This window comes from Calypte anna, chromosome 2 (genome assembly GCF_003957555.1).
Source record: "Calypte anna isolate BGI_N300 chromosome 2, bCalAnn1_v1.p, whole genome shotgun sequence".
NCBI lineage: Eukaryota > Metazoa > Chordata > Aves > Apodiformes > Trochilidae > Calypte > Calypte anna.
This window is the reverse complement of record NC_044245.1, coordinates 128512806-128528655: the sequence shown is the minus strand read 5'-3', so window position 1 is coordinate 128528655 and position 15850 is coordinate 128512806. Positions and strand designations below refer to the sequence as shown.

General features: G+C 53.9%; 1 protein-coding gene across 1 annotated transcript; it reads left to right on the top strand.

Annotated features, from left to right (window-relative positions):
* Positions 1-2544: 2544 nt before the first annotated feature.
* On the top strand, positions 2545-13165 carry GDF6 (growth differentiation factor 6). Its single transcript, XM_030445585.1, has 2 exons — positions 2545-2956; positions 12303-13165. The coding sequence occupies exons 1-2, from the start codon at positions 2620-2622 to the stop codon at positions 13163-13165; spliced, it is 1200 nt and encodes a 399-aa protein (XP_030301445.1). The 5' UTR covers positions 2545-2619.
* The last annotated feature ends 2685 nt before the right edge of the window (positions 13166-15850 follow it).

Genomic DNA, 15850 nt, shown 5'->3' with positions numbered 1-15850 from the left:
CACCTTCCCTTGGGAGAGGAGGAGGCCAAGGGAGGAAAAAGCTGAGAACAAAGAGGGACAAGGAGAGACAGACAGAGAGACAAAGGCAGGAAGGGAACAGACACTCTGGGAGCAGAGAGAGGACTCTGGAAACCAGCAGGGTGGGAGTGGGAAAGGGCAATCATACAGCAGCAGTGCTGGGGAATGAAAGGAGGGGATGTGGGAAGTGGAAACAATATCAGAAAAGGAAAATAGGACAATGAAATTCAGCAGGAGAGAAAAGAAAGAGCCTGGGGACTAGGGCTGGGCAGAAGTTGGTGGAGAAGAAACTGGAGCTGGGCAGCTGATTGGAGATAGCAGGCAGGAGCGTGGAATAAGTGAAGAGGGCACAAAAGGGGCAGAAGGAAACAAAAAAGGGATGATGAGGCTCTGGAAGAAACTGGGTCATGGCAAAAAATAGCTGAAATACTAAGAACAGAGCAGAAAGGATGGGAGCGGCAAAGGGGACCAGAAGGAACAAAAGTGAGGCATCAGAAAAGTGAAAACAGGGCCAGGAGGAGGGGGCAAGGTCTCAGAGCAGAAAGCTGTTCATGAAAAGAGAGAGTAACCATCAGGAGGGCAGCTGTGAAGCCAGGGTATAGGCAGGAGCAGTGAAAGCACAAGAAAAAAAGGAGGTGAAAAAAAAAGGGACGGAGTGATGTGGGAATTGGTTTTGCAGAACACTTGCCTCATTTCTGCACTGTCACTCTTTTGTAGCCCTTCACAGTTCATCTGCCAGCACCTCACATTACATCTATCCTACTAAAAAGAAGCCAAGGTAATGACAGGACCTGTTGTCTAATCGAAGCTATATGATGTGTCCCATGTCCACATGGTCACATACAAACGGCCCTCTGGGGACAGCCTCTGGCATAAGTCATAACTTGTAACAGGCCTGGGCACTGACTGGGAAAGCACTAGCTGGTGTGGGCCAAAACCACACCAGAGAGCTTACTAAGCCACATATGGAGGGTTGCAGGGCAGTGCCTGAGCTCCTGCCTAGGAATTATTTTCTCTCCTAGTAGAAATGCAATGGGGGCACTTGGAACCTGAGCCCCTCATGTGCTTTAAATGTCCACATCCTCATCTCCCCTAGCATTTCTCCCCAAGAGCTGGAGGGCACGATGGGACTGAGCTCACTGCTGGCAAACTGGGACCTAGTAGGATAGATTCCTGCTCCATATGCCCCTGCTGCATCATCCTCATCTCACTGATGTGTATGTTGTGCCAAAGTGGTGTCAAAACACAAGTTGCCCTTTTTTGGTGGAAAATGAGAAAGGGGAAGAAAAATACAAGGAAGTCCATATTGCATGGCCTATGAAGAGCAGCTGCTGATGAAGATGCACCATTAGAGATGTTAGATTCAACCTGGGATGAAAGTCAGATTCCCTTTATTTGCTGTGGACTGAGCTTTCACTGCTGAACACACAAGACCCTCAGACTGCAGCATCTTTTGCTGGAATGAGAGGGAAATCCACCAGTGGCAGAACTGAAGCAGACCCAAGAGGTAGGAAGAAGTGGAGAATGGGGGAACAGCAGGGAACAGTCAAGAGATAAGAGCAGGGAAGTTCAACACTTCAGGGAAAGTAGAGGATGGTGACTGGTGGCTGCCAGCAGCAGCAGTGCCGTGGTTCAGGCAGGAAGATGTGAAGGAAGTCAGTAGGAAGCAAAGAAGGACAGGTAGGGTAACACAATCTTATAGACATGCTTTGTCCATGGCTGTGAAGCCTAGAGAGGTGGCTGGATGAAACCATAGGGAGAGCTGACACAAATCTTATGTTGATGGGTAAACCTCCTGAAAGTCAAATTAAAAGGGCTGGATAAATTTAATTGCAGAAGACATCTTCTGTCTTCTGCATGACCAGCACAAGGAGGACTGTGTCTCTGGTTAGGAGTCACCAGTCACCAGTATGTCACCAGTGCTGCCTGTTCACCGTTGTGTTTTCCCAGGTCCCAGCCAGGTACTGTTCTCCCCTGAGGCTGGTCCCCTCTTGCTGACTGCAAATTTTGAGAGAAGGAAACAGTTTCTGGCTCTTTGCTCCTGTGATGAGAGGCCCAGCCTGCCCTGAGGCTACCTGCTAGCTGGGCCCTGGTGCATCCCATGGTGAGACTTCCCCTTTTTTCCTTCTTGAGAGACCCCTGCTCTGTGCTGGGCCCTTGGCTCATAAGCAAGGCAGTAAGCGTGGCCGAAGCCTGTCCACACCCGCAGCTACGACTCCCGGGCATCTGGACCGGCGCACCAGGACCTCGGCGGCCTACAGGAAGCGATACCCGAGGGCGGCAGCGAGAGGCGCAGCATCTCTCCCGGCTCCCGTGTCCTCTTGCTGCATGGAGTCCACGGCGAGGAGGGAGCAAAGGGACCCCCAAGCACCCGACGGCGGGGTGTCCCGCCCCCGCGGGGGCGGGCTGGGTGCCCCCACGGGGCGGTCCGCGGCGGGGCGGTACCCACGGGGCGGGGCGGGCTACTGCGGACCGAGCCCGCCCGGGTGCAGTCCCCGCGCCGCGCCGCGCCGACGCGCAGTCCCCGCGCCGCTCCGTGGGCCGCCGCAGCCGCACGTCGGGCCGCCCTCCTCTTCCTCCCCATTGCCGCAGCCTCTCGCTATGAATGCACGCCGGGCTCTGCTCTCCGCCGCCTTGCTCGCCAGCCTCCTCTGGGATTTACCTTGCTGCCTCCCGGCCTCCCTCCCCGCCGCCTCGGAGTTCGCCGTCTCCTCCAAGGGCGGACGGAGCCGCAGGGGGCCACGGTCCCCACGGGAGAACCGCCCGCGGCAGGGGGGACACGCCGGTGTCCGGCCGCTCCCACGGGCGGAACCCCACGAGTACATGCTGTCCCTGTTCAGGACTTACTCCATCGCGGAGAAACTGGGCATCAACGCCAGCTTTTTCCAGTCGTCCAAGTCGGCCAACACCATCACTAGTTTTTTGGACAGGGGACGAGGTAAGATTTGCCCCTCTACACCCCCTCCCGCCCCTCACCGTCCCCCCGGGGCTCCCGCTTCCCGCAGAGCTCCGCCGTGTGCTGCTGCCGTCCTGTGGACCCTGGCACTGGGTAGGTGGGAGAGCACTGCTTCAGTCACTGGTGGGGTTTGTCCCCATGCCTTGGTATTGCTGAAAAGTGGATCTTTCTGTTAATTGTGGACTGTGTTGTTTAATCTTAAAGCTGACTGCCCCGAGGCGTTAAACACGGGCCGCGGCGTGCGAGACACACGCGTGTTCGTCTTCGAATCATCATGGGGTAGTGGGACACACTCTGCAGGATCAATTTGGGTGTAAAAGCAACCTTGGGGAAAAAAAAAAATCCAAAGCACTCTTCTGATTTCTTTTGGTCTGCCTTAGAAAGGATCTGTCTAATCGCTGGGGCTGTGAGGCAAATGGAAAGTTCAAACTGACCGAGGGCAAACATTTGCGCTTAAAGCTGCTCCCGCTTAGGGTCACTTTACTGGGGTTACCTGGAAGACCACCAGCCCCAGGGCGGAGGCGCAGCCGGGTCTGATTGCGGGGGGGGGGGGGCCGAACTGAAGCCCAGGTAACTCGCGGCCCCCAGACTCGCCGCCTGCTTAGGGGCGGCTTCCTACGTCCTCAGGCTGCTCCTCAGCCATCCCCAGGCCGAGGGTGGCAGCAAGAGCCGATCCCCCATTTCCCTTTGCTGCTCCGCGTCGGAGAGCCCAGAGGAGGGGAGAGGACGGGGCGACCGGTGGAGTCCAGGGCCAGTCGGGTCCCAGGCCTTGTCCCCGCTTAGTCCAGTCAGCACAGGTGCTGTGGGGCTCCGGAGACCCCTCCGCGACCTGCAACTCCGGTCCCTGCCCTGCTTTGCTTTTCGCTCGTTGTTTTATCTCTCTCACTCGGGACAGCGGGTGAAATTTTCTCGGCGATCCGGAAGAAAATTTCCCTCCGCTCAAAACGCCCCTTTTAATTTTTTTCTTCATTACCCTGGTTTGTGAGCCATTAAGGACAGACTATTTAACAGGTTCTTAATGCAGGTTGTGCATTCTTTATTTCCCCACCCCTCTCCCATTTGAAGACCCTCCCCCCCACCCTCAGGGGACTCCTGTCCCTGTACCTGCCTGCGGCTGGCAGCGGCGTCCCTCAGCCGCCGGGCACCGGGGAACCTCGCAGACCTCCCCGCTTCCCAGCCCGTTTAAGGCAAAGCGCAGAGCCGGGAAAGCTGCCCGCCTGCTTGGAGCTTCAGAAGCCGCTCGCTCTCCGAATCAAACCGAACCCAAACCAAGCCCCTCCGCTGTCTCTCCGTGCCATCAGGCTCTCCTTCTCCCCGGCACCCCGACCCTTGCCCCATCTCCTCCGGCTCTTGAGGGGAAGGGGAAGGGGCTCGGCGGGGCTCTTCCCCTCACGCATGGTTCCAGTCGCACCCCTTTTTGGCTGGGGAGGGTGCGTGGAAGTGCCCACGGCGGGTGCCCCCCGCGGTCGGAAGCGCCCAGCCGTTTCCGAGTGGAGAAGGGAAACGGAGTTTCGCTTCCCACTTCCTTCGCCTTACGGGAGTTGTTTGCTTCGTCACTGTTAAAACGGGGTGGGGGGGAAGGAAAGAGGACTCGCTTTCTAAAAATATGGTTTCGAAAGTTCACCCGTCAGAAACGAGCTGGCCCGCTTTCCTTCCCGGAGAGGAAGAGGGGTGCTAATTCTGCCAGCCGTGGGGAAATAGAGCCGCGCTCAAGATCATCTTATTCTTGATAACCAGAAGAAAGACAGTTAATTTAACAAATTTAGCTCATCTCGCTGCATCAGAGATTCTACTCCAGGGGAAGTGATTTGCTAACAGAAGTCCTGGTTTGATTAAGGAAAAGCCTCACTTTTCCCCCTTGATTTTGATTTGATGTGTCACAGGCTGTGACCTTCTGCTGGACCTTCTGAGGGTTGCTTAGCATCAAGCCACTGATTGGAGTATTTCAACTCAGTGATCTAATTGACTGTTCATGTCATAACATATCAAATATTGTCTAGTCTCCCATAATGAAGCGGACCAGCCAATGGCACATCACCAAAAAACTTCAAGAGAGCTTCCGTTCCTCTGAAGTGGTAGCTATTTTACTGCCCACCTCCCCGTGGGCTCCTAGCCCACTTAATTGGCGAGCTGGAGTTTGCTGATGATGAACAGTTTTTGCTCAGAGAAAATGGGGAGGGGGGGGGGAAGTTTCTGTCAATTAATTTGCAGACAATATAAGCCGCTCAAATTGACCCAATTAGATGGGCTGCTCTCTACCTAAACGGCAGCTCCGGGGGAGATGGGGGTGGCCGTCCCTCCTGCCCGAACGGTATCCCTTTCATCGCAGGATTTCGGGGGGACAGCAGTCGATAGAAGAGCGCGAACCGGCTTTTATTCACTCCTGCTGCTATGCTTACATGTCCCTGAGAGCGTCCCGAGGGAAAGAAAGCTCTGCCCGCAAGCTCAGTCTCCTGCACGCAGGTCTCCACGGCCGCAGCCCCCCTAAATCGCGGCAGCCCCCCCACCCCCCTGCAGCCCCCTGGCAGCAGCCCGTCCCGCCGCAGCTGAGCGGGGCTTAGCGCTTCGGTGCGGACACCAACAACCACTCCTCTTCGCCTCCTGTTTCTTCTCGCTTGAAGCTAATAAGATCGCTTTCAGCCTATCTCGAGAGGAGGAAAGCCACACTAGTGCGCTATATACATTCACCCCCCCCCCTCAGCGGTAGAAAAAGAGACGAGAAAGGGGGGTAAAAGGTTTGCGATTCCTCCTTCTCCACCCTCTCCCGCCCCCCACTCGCTCCCCCTTGTTACGGTCGCAAGATCAGACAGGACCTAGCTGAATGTAGGAAAATTACTGTTGGCACATGAAGTAACTCATTAAAACGCAGATGGTGCTCTCGCTGGCCTCAGGACCCCCAGCATTGGAGCTCCACAGTAAGGCAGGACAATTAAGAGCTGCAAGGACTCCACCAGGCAGGGGAAAAAAAAAAAAAAAAAAAAAAAAAAAAAAGCGAGAAAAGGAGCTGGAGAATGATGGAGTTAAAAACAAGCAAATCCACAGATAGCGGCACGTCTCGAAACAAACCGAAAACAAAAAAAGATATAGCAGGGGTACAAGGGAGCGCGATTTTCAACAGGTTCTCCTGTGGGAAGGGAGTACCACAAGGGCCGGCTGCTGTGGGCTCCCCTCGCCTTTCCCTTATGCGTGTGCAGGGCTGCCCGCACCCGCGGTACCGCGGCTGAGCTCTCGCGTACGAAAAGGAGTCTACGGTACGGAGAAACCGAAATGGGTCGAGATCGTCTCCTTTTTCCCTCCCCGTTCTCTTTGTGCAGATTCGTGCTCCAGTTGAGAGGCAGCTGATTGAGATGGGCAGGGGGCCGAGCATCGTTATTTTGCTGTTGCCATTAGGATCGGGAGGGGCGCGAAGAGAGGGGGTTAGAGGAAGGGGAGATTCAGCTCGCAGGAGCTTGAAATGGCTCGGCTGTGCATGTGGCGGAAGAAAAGAGCGTAAATCCCACTTGAAGTTCATCTAGTGCAACATGTTTATGCAAAACAGCGGGTTTCTGGGTGGACCGAGAGCTGTAATACAGTGTAATCGGTGCAGCGCCTTTGCCCAGGCAGTGTTGTCGTTGGCAGAAGGAAAATGAAATATAACCAGGGAAGTATTTTAATGGGGAAAGAGGGAATTCACAACTGTTAATTATTTGGTGACCTTGTATTCGATTTGTTTGAGCCCCTTATAAAAACACTAATGCAGACCAGACGGCCGGAGCTCGGCAGCGAGCAGCCGCTTCTCATCCCGCCGTGAGCCCGGGAAAGGAGAGATCGGGCCGGAGAGGCGCGGCAGCGGGGACTGCGCACCCGCGGAGCTGGCAGCGCGGAGGGGTTGCAGGGGGAGGGCTGCGGTCCGGACTGCCTGCGTCCGATAGATATTTAGGGGGCTGTTTTACCCCTCGTCGAGCTGCAAGGGGAAGAGGAGCCCTGCGCGGGTCTGGGGAGCGGGCGGCGGCTCTTCTGTCCTTCCTGGAAATCGGGGTTACGGAGAGGGTTTCTTTTAGCTCTTTTTAGAAATTTTTTACTTTCTTTTGCCAAGTCGTGGGGGTTTCGCACTGAGGCGCAGCGGGACGGGGAGAGGGTCCGGGGACAGCAGAGCCCACCCGCGGGGGGGGCTGCTGCGCGGCACAGGTAGCTCGGCGGGGTGGTGCGCGGCCGCGGAGTCGCTCTGCTGACGAGGACTAATGAAAGCTTATCAAGACATTCTCATGGCTCATTTCAGACCTGTTCCTGATTTTTTAAACTGTTTTTATATTTTAAATCCCCCACATGGAAGCCTCCCTACGGAGTTTGCTAAGGGGCCGCGTTTAATTTGTTTGTTTGTTTGTTCGGGGTTTTGTTCGTTTGCTTTGGGGGTTTGTTTGTTTTTTGTTTTGTTTTTTGCTTTTTTTTTAGGGTAGGGCGCAGAGTTTGAGGATGGTAGGACTGAGCTCTCATTTTCGGGAGTGTTAAGTTTCCGCCGCCCGCATGGTGATGCCGGGCGATGCCTGGGCTGGCCACAACCGGGCGCCGAGTGGCCCGTGGGAAGAAAACCCTGCGCAGCCCGGAGCCGGCCCGGCCTCGCCCTCCTTGTTTTTCTCCTGGCATTGTAGTCCTTTAGAAAAAAAGAAGCCGATCGAAGAAATGTTCGTTTCCTTGCAATTTAGGGCCAGGCAGGAACTATGTTGGGTGTCTCTGCGTGCTTGGTTTCTGAGCGAAAAGGGACGTTTCCGTCCTTCCTAATTGTGGCCAGATCTGTATGTCGTATTACTGAACCCCGGCGCTTCCCCAGATATCCCTCAGAGATCTTCTCCAAAACGTCCCCTCGCTCCGTTGTGTAACTGCTGCCGTGGGGAAGATTCAGTCCGATATTCTCCACACGAATTTTTGAGGAATGGTTTTTCCTCGATCGAAATATTTCGGGCAACGAAACGGCCGCAAACGGGGAAAGGGGAGGAGACACGGTTAAACCGCTGTAATAATGTTACAGCAGGTAGATATTCCCAAAAGGAAGCCACTCGCTTCCTCGGCGCGTCCCCTGGGGCGATGCCGGCACACAAGGGTCCCGAAGCCCCGAGGGGTGCCCGGCGGATGCTGTGGGGGTCCTTTAGCGCCCCAGGGCCGAGCGTCGCTGGTGGGAAACAGAGAGGTGGCTGGGGGAAAAGAGGGCAGGCCGCCTTCCCGGCGCAGGTATGGTGATGCGGTGATCAAAGGCATGTCTCAGCCAGGTGCCTCCCTGCTCCGACTGGAAAAAAGCGAAAACAAAAACAAAACAAAAAAACCAAACAGCCTTCCATCAGTTCTCCGGGATTTTGGCAGAATTGGGAACTCGTCCGAGGAGGAAGGTGTGGCCTTCCCAGGTTACTCGATAGGGAAGAGAACGAAAGTTTAAAATCTAATCACCCAGTGTAATAAAAAACCACGGCGAGGCAGGCGCTGGGAGATGCGGAATTGAAACCCGGAGAAATACCACACATGGAGACTCAGACCCTTCCACATCTCGGGTAATGATCCGAAAGAAATACCTGTCAGCCTTGCGACTCTGCAGACAACGTGTGGGCAGCCCCTCGCAATTACGAGGGGTATTATGTTTTAATTTCCAGATTATTGTTGAGCGTGCGCCTGCAAAGGGTCTTTAAACTGCAAATGTGCTTTTGGTTTGCGAGTTTAAATACGGCTTGAAAGAGAATTTGGGAATGGGAAAATTCTTCTTGAATGTGGTTTGGGTATAATTTGCAGTGATGTAAAGTTAAGATCTGAGCCCTGATGAATTGGCTGGGAGCCCAGTACCTGATCTGCCATGAAAAGGGAAACTTTGTGTAGCCTTCGTTAACCCCCGTCTCTCCTCAAAGCCCAGGCTGACGGAGAGAAAGAGAACCCGGGAAGTGGGAGAGGGCTCACACGAGGAGTTAGAGGAAATGTCCTCACAGTCATTAATTTAACCTCGGAGATAAGAAAAACCGCCGGCACCCCAAAGCGGAGGAAAGCGACTGAGGAGGCGGGCGAGGTCCCAGCGCTGCACTCCCCGGCCCTGACTGCCCCGAGGGAGCACGGGGAACTTTGGGAAGGGCAGAGGGGAGCAGGACTACTCTCGTCCCCCACCGCTGGCACATGCTTAAATTCCAAATAGATCTGTTTCTCTCCTCCTTCTTCCCTCCCCTCCCCTTCCTGCTCCCAGTATTTTATTTTCCCTCGAAAGAATAAACAACGAAGAGTCCAAATAATACTAATACTTACCGCGTTACTAACATTAATCTAAATTACCGTTGCAAGTACAAACACACCCCTCCAGTGCATTTTCAGCCATGCGGTTTTCTCCAGCCCGCCTGGATGTGAAATGACTTTGCTGCTCTCTTCAAATATTTCGGTAACGGGAATATGGATAATGACAGCCTCAAATAGCCTGAGGAAACAGACAGATCTCGAGCTGGCTGTTAGAAACCCCAGGTTTCACCCCACTCGCTCAAAGGGCTTAAAGGGAAACTGAAGAGGACGAGCCCCAAGATGTGTGTGCTCCTCACATGGAGGGATGAAGGGCTGCCAGGGTGTCCCCACGCCGTCACTGCTGCCGCTCTTTGTGTGCTGGGAAGGCGGCAGCTTCACTGGAACAAAGGGTCCCCAAACCAGACCCATCTCACCCCGGTTTGTGGAGGTTCCGAAGGTACGGCTATCATTCCCTTTCCTGCTTTTCCCACCCTCTTGACTGTTCTGGGAGCGAGCCAGCAATAGTTTAGGATTATGTATTCATCTGGAATTATTAGGTTACAAGAGTGAATAAATCGAATTTATCTGATAGGATTCAAAGCTGCTTATTTGAAACAACCGGCAGCACTGCCCCTTTCGGGCAGCGGAGGCAGAGCCGGCAGCTGCATGAACCAGCGGGAGTTTTCCAATGCGAAGTCAGTGCTTCCTGAAGCCGGCTCGGAGACCCCCTTGCCCAGGGACACATTTCTCTGCCCTTCGGCCGTGCCCCCGGGATGCCACGATACCCAGCCAGCCGGAGTGGCCGCTCAACCTGCGCCAAACTGAAGCATCAAAGGATGCTGCTGGGGAGTGCGTCGTAGGCGCACCCCCCACCACGAGCAGGCCCCTGACAGCCGCAGGACTGGAGATAGCTTCCCCCAACCCCGCAGCATCACAGGCGGCTGCAGATCCTTTAGGAACCGCTTTCAGCAGCGGGAACCCGCGGGGAATTCATCCTCTCCCCGTTTCCTCCCTATCTAACCCGCTCGCCTGGATGTCACACCGGAGGGGGGCTTGTTCCCGCGCCTCAGACGCCTTCCTGCGTGGAGGTTCCGGGGGTGAGGAGGGGGCAAAGGAGTGCGCTGTCACCCCTGTGTCTCCCCATCCCCCGGGAAAGGGCTGCCTTCCCTTTCGCCGGCAGCCCGGGCGGCCGGGTAGTGCCGCGCATCTCCTGCACCCCCGCGGGGAAGCGACGACCCCAGAGCGGGCGCAACGGCCAGCAGCGGGGGGCTGCTGCGGAGGGATAGCGGGATGGGAGAGTTCTCCCCCCGCCTCCACCCCAGCGCAGCAGGGAGTACCGAAAAGGGAGAACATCTTCCTTTGAACCAAGACTGAGTTTAGCAGAGAGATGGCTTAAAAGCGGAGTTGCGCTCAGACCAGAGAAGCAAGGGAATCCCCGCCTTCTTCCCCGAGGGATGCATATCCCCTTCTGTCTGGAGCCCCCAGTCCTAACCCGGGACTCCTTTGAAGTATGGAGCAATAACTCTAGAGCACTCCTGAGTTGCCGGACCCCTCCTCCTGCAGCCCAGGTGCACCTCGCCCTCCTTTTCTGCTGGCCCAAGCACGTGAAGGGCTAAAAACCACCCCCAGATCCACAAGCGACCCATGATCCAAATCCTTCGCAGTCCTTGCAGCGCTGCCGAGACCGTCCTGCTCCTGCAGGCAGTTCCCGATGGATTTCACTTTTCAGCAACCTGATAGAGCAGCTGCTGTCGTCACCTGGGACTGTGATGACACTTTTCGGGCTATGTGTGTATTTTTTGCAAACTGCCCCCTGGTCCCGCTGAAGCTGCCGTTCGCTCCCGGGTGGGGAAGGAGCAGCATCGCAGCGGGGAAACCGCAGTCCCTGAAGCGGGAGGCGGCGGGAGGGATGCGGCAGAACTCCTGAGTCCAAATTCCTTGGGACACAGGAAAGGCATGACCGATTTTCTTCCCACTCCCCCATGGAAGGCAGCGCGGCCAGGGTCCTTCCCCGACCGAGCCGCCGTGCCAGGCCGGGGCGAGGCGGAGGGCATCAGCCGTGCTCCGGCCTCTCGCCCCGGGGCAGGGGTGCTGTGCCCACGAACACCCCGCTTCTCCGTCGTGGATGCCGTCCGGGTGCGCGGGCGGGCGGCGGGGCGTCTCACGGCGCGTTTGGAGGGATGCTCTCGTCCCGGTCCACCGTGGGCTCCCGTGGCCTGGAGCGGTCTCCCTGTACACACTCCATCTCCCTGTTGGCGTCTGGGGAAACACGCAGGGCCGCCTTCGAGTATGCTAATCCGTACTGATTAATGCATGTTAATCTGCACTGATTTTTACATCGAGGTGGCACTTCTGAAGGTCTTGCTTTGCATAAATCGTCTCTTAGACTCTCCTGCCCCCCAGGAGGCTTCCCCAGACCTATCAGGTAGAGACGAAACTGCAAAATACACCGGAATCGCAGGACCTTTGATATCAATAAATAAAAGGGGACTGTCTCCATTTCTACCTCTGGACAGGGCTGATTTTGGAAAAACGGCGCGGGGTTGCTGAACAGAGGCTTCAATGACACTTTTACTACTGAAATCTCCACAAACTTTACTAGCTTCTGGGGAAACCCAGGAGCTTTGGGAATTTTTGTATTTGTTGGGTTGTAAACATTTTATTGGAAAGCAGCTCAGGGGAACCTGGTTTGCTTTCTGAGCTGCACTTCGTACACCAATGTGTCAAAAAAGAAGTCCAGGTTTTCCTCTTGCAGGAGAGTATGTGTAGATGTGTGTGCGTAATATACTGAGCAGACAAACGTTGCCCGTCTCACACTGCTGGCGGGGCTGGCGGGCAGAGATTACGTGGGATCAGGGCCTTCCTCTTGGTGCGGAAGAGCGGTCTGCTGTCTGGTGCGGGTGCTTCCATACTCCTTCTCCTTTCTCCCACCCACCCTTGGTCCCGGTTTGGCCCTGGCACGCCGTGGACCTATGATCACGTCGGGGGGACGGGGGCCAGGCGGGCAGGAGCTGCCCTGGCCGGGCAGCCGATGGCCCTTCCCCTCCTCTGCGACTTATCGGCAGATCCCCCTGAGCGCAACTGACTGTAATTATTTTCTATCTCGCAGACGATCTCTCACCCTCTCCCTTGAGGCAGCAGCAGTATGTGTTTGATGTCTCGACCCTCTCCGAGACCGAGGAGCTGGTGGGAGCCGAGCTGCGGCTTTTCCGCCGGTTCCCCCGCGGCCGCCCGCCACCCTCCGCTCCGATACACATGCGGCTCTTCCCCTGCTTCTCGCCGCAGCCGCTGGACTCCCGCGCCCTGGACCTGCAGGCGGCCCCAGGCGCCGGCTGGGAGGTCTTCGACGTGCGGCAGGGCCTGCGGGAGCAGCGGTCTTGGAAGCGTCTGTGCCTGGAGCTGCGGGCCTCGGCCGGCGGCGGGACGCCGCGCTGGCTGGACCTGCGTGCCCTGGGCTTCGGGCGCCGGCCGCGGCCGCAGGCGGAGCGGGCGCTGCTGGTTGTCTTCACCCGCGGCCGTCGGCGGAGCCTCCTCGGGGAGCTCCGCGCAGAACTGGGCGCGCCGCCGCCGCCCGCCACCCGCCGCCCGCCGCCCCGGCGCCAACGCCGCACCGCCTTCGCCAGCCGGCACGGAAAGCGGCACGGCAAGAAGTCCCGCCTGCGCTGCAGCAAGAAGCCGCTGCATGTCAACTTCAAGGAGCTGGGGTGGGACGACTGGATTATCGCCCCTCTGGAGTACGAGGCCCACCACTGCGAGGGGGTCTGCGACTTCCCGCTGCGCTCCCACCTGGAGCCCACGAACCACGCCATCATCCAGACCCTCATGAACTCCATGGACCCCGGCTCCACACCGCCCAGCTGCTGCGTCCCCACCAAATTGACTCCCATCAGCATCCTCTACATCGACGCGGGCAACAACGTGGTGTACAAGCAGTACGAGGACATGGTGGTGGAGTCCTGCGGGTGCAGGTAGCGGGCGGGACTCCCGTCCCTCGGCGGCAGCCGAGGCTGCGTCTGGCGGCGATGCGCCGGCGGCGACCGGCGGGGAGGGGACGGCCCGCGTCCCTCGGAGGGCGGCCGGGGCGGAGGTGACCGGGGAGAGAGGCGCAGAACGGCGGCGGCCCCGTTGCCCCTTCTCGCGGTAGCGGGGGTCAGGCAGCGCCAGGGCGGGTGGGGTGGGCAGGCGGCCAGGGCCCCGCAGGGTCTCTCCTCTGCTTCCCTTCCCTCCCCCGGGGTTTATCTGGCGATCTGTCCTCCTCCCTCCGAAGGTGAAGGTAATTTACCAAGTACAAAAAGAGTCGGGGGAGGGAGTAGGCTGAGCCCTCTCTCTGAAGTTGCTCTGCAGAGTGCCGTTTCATTTCTGCCCTTTTTCACATTCCTGCAAGACTACCAGCCAGAAATAGCCTACGGCCCCCCAGCTCCCAAAGGAAAAAAAAAAAAAAAAAGAAAGAAAAGGAAAAAAAGTTACTCAAGATTGTAATTGCCAGTTAAGTTTTATTTTAAGACAGCGATGAAAAAAAAACTGTGAAGAACGAAGTGTTACAGAAAGCACAACCTGGGTGGATTGGAAAGGAAACAAACTCCTTCGGATTTCATGAACAGTGCGAGGATGCCACTGCCAGATCTCTGGGTGGCTCTAGCTCGGCATCCCTCGCAACCTGCAGCAGTATTATACGCAAATGTTGCGCCGGAAAGGCATTTATATAAAATTTCTGTTTTTCTCCCACCTTTGGTCTCAGCTGTGGCTTCTCTGGAGGAAAGTGCACTTCGAAGCATGCCTATCCCATTCTTAATGTAACTGTTTTGTTCGTAGCTTCAGGCTTTTCCCCATTGATTTCTACAATTGTTGGCTTATCTAGTTTTGCAGAACTAGAAACTCGTGGAAAAATTAAAAAAAAAGAAAAAAGAAAAAAGAAAAAAAGAGAAGAGAATAATATAAAATGCTAATAAAAAGACTCGACCAGGAGCAATAATTTAAAATGCACATTTTGCTTTGGATGCACTGTTGTTCATATAAAAGTTGTAAATATTTGTTTATTTAAACAGACTGAAAAGTGCAAAATGGAGATGAACAACATGCATTTCTTTTTTTTTTTAATGTACAAAACATTATATGCACTCGAAATGTTATAATTTCTAATATTTCTAAAAAGTTTATATTTGAGTTGTACAGAATTAAGCATTAATCAAATATTTCATTCTTACTTAACATTATCATTTCCTTAAGATATTATTTCAAGATTTAAATTCTGTGCTAATAATGGAGAAAAGATTTTTTTTTTTTTTTTTTTTACTGTCTACCTCACTATAATGCAAGTATTTACAACACTAAAGTTATCTGAGGTAAATTAATATTCAGAGCATTTTTACAATACACCTTTACTGGACAATACTACAACTATTACTGTATTATTAAACGTTTTTTTTTTCCAAACAGTCAGCTTGCTTTTATATGTTCTATTATTTGGTTAAGTAATTCTGAGTTCTCAAGTAAACATTGGCTCCAGGTCTAAAAATGCTGCAGTTGAGTTGGAGCAAGTGCCACTTTAAGACACACCTCAAACAATTCCTCCTGTCTTAAGACTTTTTGTACTCTCACAAGATCTTTAGTTTCATCTTTGGATTATGCCAGTGGCATGAAGCTGCATTATGTTTTTATGCATTTTATGTGATGGTTACTGTAAGTGTGAGAATGCATTAAGGGGAAAATTTCAGGCTAACCTTTGTAAATCTCATCTGTACTGGGCACATTTATATACACTGTATGATGATGATGAGCAAAAGATAATGAATGTTTTATAAATTATATTTATTTTGATACAATGGGTAATATATTTATTAAATATTTTCTGGCAATCTCTTAGATAATGAACAACTATTCAATGAGTAGCTGTTTCAGTGCTTCAGAGAAGGATTCCCTTTCTTTCTTGAAACACTTTCTGTGGAGAAGGTGGTGGAGGCAGCGTGGGGGCTGTGAGCCCCACTCAGGAAAAAAAAAAAAAAAAGGCTCATCTGTGCAGAAGGGTTGAAAGAGCTTCTCACTTTGTGGAATGTTTTTGAAAACAAGGTTCTTTTCATGGGAAGTGGATTTTTTTTACCATATCACAAGATCTGATCACGCAGGCTTTTTCTCTGGCCAACTTTCACCTCCTTGGACTGGTGCTTGAACAAAGGGTTGCAGAATTGGGACTGATCATTTGAATTGCAGCAGCTGAGATACCTATAGAAGATTCCAGCCTAAGAGCTGGTGCAACTGCCTGAGAAATATTTATCTTTTAGTACTTAATAGTGTTCCAAGTTCATTCTTAATAGATTGTAAATCACAGCTTTAAAAAGAAGTTTAATTTTGAAGCTGAGTTTGCTGTTTGCAGTTCTGACAGGTGTGAACTTTGGTTGCTGCTCCAACCACGATCAAGCTACGGATCAAGCTCCCTCCCTCTTTATGAAGGAGAGCAATAGGCAGATGATGCCCAACAGGCTGCAATGTGCTCTCTGAGGAAAGGCAATCAAGATATACAAGACACCATCAACTGGAAGTGAACACAATGCAAAAAATCTGAATTTTACAGTATTCAAAGACAGTGAGGGCTGAGTGAATCATCTCTTTATTTTGCTGTCTAGTGAACAAATGAATTATCACGTGTACAGACAATGCTCT

Excerpts from the sequence above, each read along its gene's own strand:
- GDF6 (XM_030445585.1), top strand. The coding sequence starts at position 2,620 with ATGAATGCACGCCGGGCTCTGCTCTCCGCCGCCTTGCTCGCCAGCCTC. Across the intron at positions 2,957-12,302 it reads TTTTTTGGACAGGGGACGAG|ACGATCTCTCACCCTCTCCC; the intron begins GTAAGATTTGCC and ends TCTATCTCGCAG.